This window comes from Penaeus monodon, chromosome 17 (assembly GCF_015228065.2).
Source record: "Penaeus monodon isolate SGIC_2016 chromosome 17, NSTDA_Pmon_1, whole genome shotgun sequence".
NCBI lineage: Eukaryota > Metazoa > Arthropoda > Malacostraca > Decapoda > Penaeidae > Penaeus > Penaeus monodon.
In genome coordinates this window covers 25,179,625-25,189,254 of record NC_051402.1, presented here as the reverse complement: position 1 = coordinate 25,189,254, position 9,630 = coordinate 25,179,625, and the positions used below count along the sequence as shown (strand labels likewise).

General features: G+C 36.6%; 1 protein-coding gene across 1 annotated transcript; it reads left to right on the top strand.

The window, feature by feature from the left end:
* Window positions 1–3,341: 3,341 nt before the first annotated feature.
* Window positions 3,342–4,195, top strand: LOC119583916 (neuroligin-4, X-linked-like; the record flags this gene model as incomplete). Its single annotated transcript, XM_037932630.1, is given in 1 exon segment — window positions 3,342–4,195. A coding segment is annotated over 1 exon segment (427 nt), but the record flags the coding sequence as incomplete, so codon positions are not given.
* Between the last annotated feature and the right edge of the window lie 5,435 nt (window positions 4,196–9,630).

Genomic DNA, 9,630 nt, shown 5'->3' with positions numbered 1-9,630 from the left:
GAGTTCATGTTTACTCGCCGTGGCACAGCATCAACTTAAATTTTTTTTTTAAAATATTTTTTAATATATATAATATTATATTATTATATATAATATATATATATTATATTATCTATTAATTTTCATATATATAATATTAATATATTTTTTATATATATATAATATATATTATATATATTATATATGTGTGTGTGTGTGTGTGTGTTGTGTTGTGTGTGTGTTTTTGTGGTGTGTGGGGGGTGTGGGGTGTGTGTGTGGGGAGTGTGGTTTGGTGTGTGTGTGTGTGTGTGTGTGTGGTGTGTGTTGTTTTGTGTGGTGGGGTCCGTGTATACATATAATTTAAAATAATTTTTTATATTTTTATATATATATTTTATAATATATTTTTATATATATATGTATTATATACATTTGTTAATTTTTAATAATATTTTAATATATTAATAAATATATATAATATATTTTATATATATGTATATACCAGACCCAAATACACACACCATATATTTTGATTTTCTATCTATCTAATCTAATTATATCACATTATCTATTATCTATTACTATCTATCTATCTATCTATATAATTATGTGTGTGTGGTGGTGTTTTGGGGTGTGTGTGTTGTGTGTGTGTGTGTTGTTTGTGTGTGTGTGTTTTTGTGTGTGTGGTTTTGTGTGTGTGTGTGTGTGTTGTGTTGGTGTGTTTTGGGTGTTTGTGTGTGTGTGTGGTGTTTTGTGTGTTGGTTTGATACATATTTATGTATATATACATATATATATATGGTATGTGTGTGTGTGAGGGACAGAAAGAGAGAGAGTGAGAGAGAGAGAGGAGAGAGAGGAGAGAGGGAGAGAGAGAGAGAGAGAGAGAGAGAGAGAGAGAGAAGGGGAGAAAGGGAAGGAGAGGAAAAGAAAAAGAGAAAAAGAAGAGAGGAGGAAGAGGGAGGGGGAGAGAGGAGGGAGAGAGGGGAAGGGGGGAGAGAGAGATAAATTATTATATATATATATATATTATATATATATTATTTATATATTATTAATATATATATATATATATATATATATATATATAATTTAAAAGAGAGAGAGAGAAAAGAGAGGAGAGAGAGAGGAGAAGAAGAAAGGGGAGAGAGAGAGAGAGAGAGAGAAAGGGAAAGAGAGAGAGGGGCGAGAGAGGAGGGGAGGGGGGAAGGGGGAGAGGGAGGGAGGGGGGAAGGAGGGAGAGGGAGGGGGGGGAGGGAGAAGGAGGGAGACGGAGAGAGAAAAATGATAGATAGATAGTAGATAGATAGTAATAGATAGATAGATAGAGAGGAGAGAGGAGAGAGAGAAGAGAGAGAGAAGAAGGGGGGGAAGAGAGAGAAGAGCGAGCGAAGGGGGGGGGAAAGGGGGGGAGAGAGAGGGAGGAAGGGAGGGGAGGGGGAGGGAAGGAGGGGACGGAGAGGATAATAGATAGTTGATAGTAGATAGATAGAGGAGGAGAAGAGAAGAGAGAGAGGGGGAGGGAGGGAGTGAGAGAGGGAGACGGAGAGAGATAAACAGATAGATAGACAAAGAGAAAGAGAGAGAGAAAGAGAGAGATGGAAGTCGAGACGAGAGAGAGAGGCGAGTCCACGGGGAACGAGAGGCGGAAGCAACAAGCAAGGCAGATGAAAGTTACAGGAAACAGCGGGATATGCGAAAGGGCTGCCCGGAGGGGGTGGGGGAAGGGGCTGGATAAGGCTTTGGGGGGTGGGGTTGCAGTGGTGTATATGCAAGAAGATAAATCTAAATTCATTTTTTAACCTTCAACACATTTAAATACACCCCACACACAACCCCATACACACACACCACCAAAACACACCCACACCACACACACACCACGCACACAAAAAATATATTATATATATATTATATATATATATATATATATATATATATATATAATTTTATTATTAAAATATATGTTTGGGGTGTATGTGGGTTTTTATGTGTCTGTTTGTTTGTTTGGGGTGTGTTTTATATATATATTATATATATATATATATATATATTTTAATATTATATTATATAATATATAATATATTAGGTAGGTATATAATATATATATATATGTATATATATATTCTTTTTTTCTTCTTTTCTTAGCTTTATCCCATTCTTATATGTGGTCGCTATGATCAGGTTCTGGCAGATATCTTTTATGGCCGGATGTCCTTCCTGACGCTCTCTCTATTTACCCGGACTTGGCACCGGCACTGACTTGGACTGGCTTGCCCACCAAGTGGCTAGATAGGCAATCGAGGTGAAGTTTCTTGCCCAAGGGAACAGCGCGCCGGCCGGTGACTCGAACCCTCGAACTCAGATTGCCGTCGTGACAGTCTTGAGTCCGATGCTCTAACCACTCGGCCACCGTGGTCTCATATTCATATATCTATATATACATATATATACGTATATACATATACATACATACACACACACACACACATATATATATGTGTGTGTGTGTGTGTGTGTTTGTGTGTGTGTGTGTGTGTGTGTGGTGTGTGTGAGTTGTGGTGTGTGTGTGTGTGTGTGTGTGGGTGTGGGTGTGGGGGTGGTTGTGGGTGTGGGGTGCGTGTGTGTGTGTTTGTGTGGAGAGAGAGAGGGGAGAGAGGGGAGAGAGAGAGAGAGAGAGAGGAGGAGAGGGGAGACGAAGAAAGGGGAGAGAGAGAGAGAGAGAGAGAAGTATAAATACCACGAGTAGGAAGATCAGATTAGGACACTTGAAAATCCCTTAAGAACAAGGGAGACGGAAGAAAAAGCCAAGAAAACACGAGGAGAGAGAGAGGGAGAGAAAGCGTCACAGAAACAAATCTGGAGCGGAAAGGGTGGAAGCGAGAAGTCCATCTATAACCAACACATAAATTGAGAGGCAATCGAGACGCGCGTTTCACACACATCCCCTGGAGGAGGCGCTGCGTGGAGTGCGAGGGCGAACGAGTGCCGGTGTATGCAGGGGATCCAAGCCGCCACAGATACAAGTACTTCGGGTACAGCATTCGGGGTTAAATACAAAAGACCGCAATCAATAAGGAAGGCCCTTGTGATATTTCGGTTGGGGTCATCACTTGGGGGGAGGAGGATTTTTTTCGCTCTTTCTTTCCCTTTTATTTCCCGGATGTAACATTTTTTCGTGGGTGTCAAATATTGGTGAAGATTCTGTGTTTTCCCTCCTTTTTCCCAATTTACTCCCTGTGTGGTTAAATATCTTATGATGCCGTTGGAAGGGCCTCGTTTTTGAGCTTGCAGGTCCTCTCAAGATTGTACGATAATTTTTCAGCGAGGTTGGCAGCGACGAGTCAGTGTAGTGGTGGACGCCGTGGAGGTAGCATCCCGCGCGCCGCTCTCCCCAGCCTCCCGTTCGAACGCCTGGCTCGCCCGCGCGCCCTTCTGTGTCGCATTTGCACGCCTCGTCGCGGTGCCGTCGGAGGCCGGAAGTGACTCGCCTCCTGCGGGCGTGAGCAGGAACCGGATTTTGTTGAGAAACCTGCCCACCCGGAAGGTTGGCTTTGAGGAATACATTGGTCTTGGATCAGGATAGGATAACAGAGATCTTACGTACGTCCAGTGCTCGTGGTTGGAAAGGATGGGTGGGCGGCCCTGAGTACACGGCTCCCGTGGAGGGCGAGGCATGGCTCGGCTCCTGACGCGGCCACAGCTCGCTTTGCTCTCGCCCGTGGAGGAGCCTCTCGACGCCCCGGACAGTCGTACTTTGTAGGTGGTGTGACTCGCCCCTTCGCAAGCATGAGGGCGGCCTTGATATGGGTGGGCGTGGTGGTGGTGGGCCTGCTAGTGGGCGAGGGCGAGGCAAGGAGCGAGATGCCCCAGAAGACTCCCACCATCAACACCAAGTACGGGCAGCTGCGGGGCTTCTACCGCAACGTGAGCGGGTACGGGCTGCGGGTTGCCACGTACCTGGGCGTTCCGTACGCCACCCCGCCCGTGGGGGCCAACCGCTTCAGCCCCACCCGCACGCTGTCCCAGTGGGTAGGGCTGCACGAGGCGTCCAACTTCGGGCCGGCGTGCCCCCAGCGCCTGCCCGACATCAGTAACGAGACGGCGGCGCTGCAGAAGATGTCCCGCGGGCGCCTCAACACCCTCAAGTACTACCTGCCGGTGCTCAGGAGGCAGAGCGAGGACTGCCTCTACCTCAACCTCTACGTCCCGGATGCAGGTACGTCGTGGCACGGGAGGGGCGGCAGGAAGGGGGTGGGGCGGTTTGCCGCGCGAAGAGGGGGTAACGACAGGCAGCACGAGGGAAGGAAAACGATATATATAAATATATATATATATATATATATATATATATATATATAGATAATATATTGTGTGTGTGTGTGTGTGGGGTGTGTGTGGGGTGGTGTGTGTGTGTGTGTGGTGTGTGTGGTGTGTTGTGTGTGTGTGTGTTGGGTTTTGGTGTGTGCGTGCGTCCGTTGGGTTTCGTGTGCGTAGCGTGGGGAGTGTATGTGGGGTGGGGGGGGGGGGGTTTATAGATATAATGAATATATGCGTGTGTGTGTTTTGTGTGTGGATATATAATGTATATGTATTATACTTTAATATAATATATATACATTTATATATACATATTATACATACTACATAACACACACACACCACACCCACACAACAACACACCACACCAAAAACACCACCCACACACACACCACACCCCCACACACACAAACGAATTTTATATATATATTAATATATTATATTATATAATTGATATATTATATATCATATAAGAAAAAAAATATAATCAATATATAAATATATATATAATAATATAAATATATATATATATATATAAAAATATTATATAAAAATTTTAAATTTTTTATTTTTAAATATATTATAAATTTTTATATGTTTTTTTTATAATATATATATTTTAAAAAATATATTTTTATATATATATATATATATATATTATATATTATATATATATATATATATATAATATATTTGCTATTGTAGTGTGGTTGTAAAAAACCAGTAATACCCCCACCACAAAAAGATAGATGTGTGTGTATATATACATAAATTTATGTATATATATCATATATATATATATATTATATATATAATATATATATTATAATATATATTAGGTGTGGTGTGTGTGTGTGGGGGTGGGGTGTGTGTGTGTGGGGTGTGTGTTTGTGGTTTTGTGTGTTTAATTACAATTATAAAAAATGACTTTAAAAAAAAATTTTTTATATTTTTAAAAATTATATATATATTTTATTATATATTATATTATTATATTATATATATTTATATATTTATATTTTATATATAAATTATGTTGTGTTATTTATTTTAAAATATTATTATATTTTAATAATAATTTTTATTTATTATTTATATGTATAGTATATACGTGTGTGTGTGTGTGTGTGTGGTTTTTTGTGTTTTGGTTTTGTGTTTGTGTGTGTGTTTGTGTGTGGTTGTGTTGTGTGTGTGTGTGTGTGTGTGTGTTATGGGGGTGTGTGTGTGTGTGTTTGTGTGTGGGGGTGGTGTTTGTGTGTGTATGGTGTGTGTGTGTTGTGTTGGTGTGTTGTGTGTGTGTGTGTTGTGCAAAAAAATATATAAAAAAATTAATTTTATATATTATATTATTAATATTAAAAAAATATTATTAAATTTTAATTTCAAAATTATTTTTTTATATAATAATAATATAAATATTTTTATATTTATAATTAAATCCTTTTTTTTTTTTATATATTTTTTTTATACATTTTTTTGTTTTTTTATAATATTATATATTATAAAATATTTATTTTTCTTTATATTTTGTATAAACAACACCACATCCACACAAATACACACACACAAACCCCCACACACAAACCCCCCCACCACCACACCCCCACCCCCAAAAAAAATTTTATTATATATATTAATATATATTTTTTATTATATTTTTTATTGTTTATTTAATATTAATTTTAATTTTTTAATTTTTATTTTTTTATATAATAACCCCTCTAAAAAATCCGCCCATTTTTCCCCAAAAATTTATAATATATTTTATTTATTTTAAAATTTTAATAATTAAAATTTTATAAATAAAAAAAATTTTTAATTTTTTTTAAATAAATTTTTAAATATATATAAAAATATTTTTAAAATATATTAATATAATATATATTTTATTTTTAAAATTATATATAATTTAATTATTATTATAATATTTTTTATATATTTAAAATATTTATATATTTATATTTTTTATTATTTTATTATTTTTCTTATTAAAAATTTTATTTCTGTATTTTTATTTTTTTTTTTTTTTTATTTTTCTATTCCCCCCCCACCACCCCACACACACACACCCCCCCCCCCCCCCACCCCCCCCCCCCCCCCCCCCACGTTAATTTTTTTTAATTTTTTTTTTTTTTTAATTTTTTAAAATTTTGTTTTTTTTTTTTTTTTTTTATTTTTTTTTTTTTGTTTTTGGGTTGTGTTGTGTGTGTGTTGGTTGCGGATTTTTTTTTTTCTTATTAAATTATTTATTTTATTTATCTTCAAACACACCCATATGGAATAAAGGGTTTCCTGCATTTTAATAAATGAAATTACATTTTCTCAAAAACGCATTTGAAAAATTGGAAATTTTCGTTCTTGTTGCTTCCCCCATCGCTTTTATGTTACGTCTATCATAATCTCCTGTCTTTCTCATTATGTTTTAAAAAATTTTTTTTGTCTAATTGGATCATATTGCAATACCGTTCATAGTAAAAATTTTAATGTAATTGTTATTGATATTACTTGATGATAATGTCAGTGTTATTATCATTATTATCTTGAGCATTTATTATAAAGTTTTATATTATTATTATTATTATCATTATTTTTTTTTTATTATTATTATTTTTATTATATTATTATTTTTTTTTTATTTTTTTATTATTATTTTATTATTAATTTATCACTTTGTCATTACTTTTATTATTTTGTTATTACTATTATTATCTTTATTATTATTGCTATTTTATCATTATTATTATTTTTTTTATCATTATTATTACTATCATCACCATCATCATCATCATCATCATCACCATCACCATCACCCCATCACACCATCATCATATCACCACACCATCACACTTCATCATCATCCCATCATCATCTCTCACCCCACCATCACATCACCATCATCATACACCATCACCATCATCAACCCATCTATCATCACCCCATCACCTCACCCTCTCACCACTCATCATCACCCTCACCCTCATCACCAAATCTCATCATCATCACACATCATCTCACCCTCACCTCATCACCACCCTCATCATCACCATATCCCCCACCCCCATCATCTCAACCACCATCATCATACACATCCCTCACCATCACCATCATCACATCATCCCTCATCATCATCATCATCACATAAACATCATCTCACCCCATCACCCACCATCACATCTCCCCATCATCATCATCACCATTCCCCATCATCACCCCCAAACATCCCATACCATCTCACCCTCCCATCATCACCACCACATCACATCTCATCACACCCTCTCCCCCATCACCATCACATCACACCACATAATCACCATCACCATCATCACCATCACCCTCACACCACCATCACTCATCATCATCATCATCATCATCACCATCATCACCATCATCTCTCTCCTCTCTCATCATTATCATCATAATCGATATTTTTATTAAAATTATTGGTAATAAATATGATTTTTATTTTCATTATTCATCATTAAATAAAGTAAAACTTACATATTTAAATCAGTGTTATGTTATCTTATCTCATAAACGATATTTTTTTTTTATAAAATATTTTTTTTAATATAACTTTTTTATTTCAAATGTGTTATATTTCGTTTATTTGTTTGGTACTGATTATTAAATTTATCATCATCATTTTTATCCATTTTATTATTAACATTTTTATCATCATCATTATATTTATCATTAATCATATTATTTTTTATCATCAATGTTTATTATATTTATTATTGTTGTTGATATTATTATTATTGTTAATATTATCATTATTATTAGTTATTGTTATTTTTTCATTTCGTTATTTTTTTTCTATTGTTGTTTTTTTATTTTGTTTTATTATTTTTTTTATTTTTATTATTAGTGTAATTGTAATAATGTTATTATATTGTTATTATTATCATATTTTTATTTTGACCATTATTTTCATCATTATTTTTAATTCCTCTTTTATCTGTCTCTCTCCTCTTCCCCCCTCCTTTTTCCCCCTCTCTCCCCCTCTCTCTCTTTTCCCCCCCTCTCTCTCTCTCTCTCTCTCTCTCTCTCTCTCTCTTTCTCTCTCTCTCTCTGTCTATCCATCTAGTCATCTATCTCTATCTTTCTTATTCTCTTTATCATTCTAATTCTTTCATCTCATCATCTAATCAAACAACACCGGTAACCCCCCCCCCCCACCGAAACCTTAGATTCGTCAAATATTTCTGTTAATTCCGCAGTCAGTGCCTGTAATTGTTTGATGAAGGTATATGGCGACATCCGTAAATGATACACAGGGCGAGCGAGTTTCTGGCTTGCAATGGATTCTTTGCTCTCTCTCTTTTTTCGATGAAGGGTGGTGGGATTGGGGGTGGAAGGAGGTGAAGGGAAGGGGGTCCAGAGAGAGGAGAGAGAGAGAAGAAGAGAGAGAGAGAGGAGAGAGAAGAAGAGAGGAGAAGAGAGAGAGAGAGAGGGAGAGGAGGAAGAGACGAGAGAGGAGAGAAGGAAGGGGGAAGGAGGAGGAAGAGAGAGAGAGGGAGAGAGAGAGAGGGGGAGAGAAGGAGAGGAAGAGAGAGGGAGGAGAGAGAGAAGAAGAGAGAGAAGAAGGGAGGAGAGAGAAGTGGGGGGGGGGGGGGGGCGGTGGGGGGGGTGTGTGTGTGTGTGTGTGTGTGTGTGTGTTGGGTGTTGGTGTGTGTGGGGTTGGTGTGTGGTGTGTGGGTTTTTGTGCGGGGCATGTACATGTGTATGGTAGTTTTTAGATTAAAGGGGAACATGGGGTGTGCTTTTCGATGAGGGAACGGTGGTTATAAAGTAATTAATTAATATATATATTAAAATATATTATATTAATATATAATATATATAATATATTATGGATATATTTTTTATTATTTTTATATATAAAAATATTATTATTTTAATATATATAAAATATAATAATATTTAAAATTAATGTGTGTATATTTAGTTTTTTGGGGGTGTGTGTTTTGTTTGGTGGTTGTGTGTGGTGTTTTGTGTTTGTTTGGTGTGTAGTGTGTGTGTGTGGGTGCGTTTGGTGTTGGGGGGTGTGTGCCCCTTAGTTTTTACATAAGATGGGGGGGGGGGGGGCAGAGGAAAGAAGGAGCGCGTGCAGGGACTAGCGAATCAACGGAAGTCGAAAGGGGGTTTTTGTCCAAAAAGAAGCGGTTGTTGGTGGAAAACGCCCTGTGTTCGTGTGCAAAAATATAATATTCGAAAGGGTTGAGAGATATGGGTCGAGGGTGAGAAACTGATGCGTGTTTTTTGAGTGATTACTTTGCTTTTTAAAACAAAAAAACAAAAAAAAAAAAAAAAAAAAAAAAAAAAAAAAAA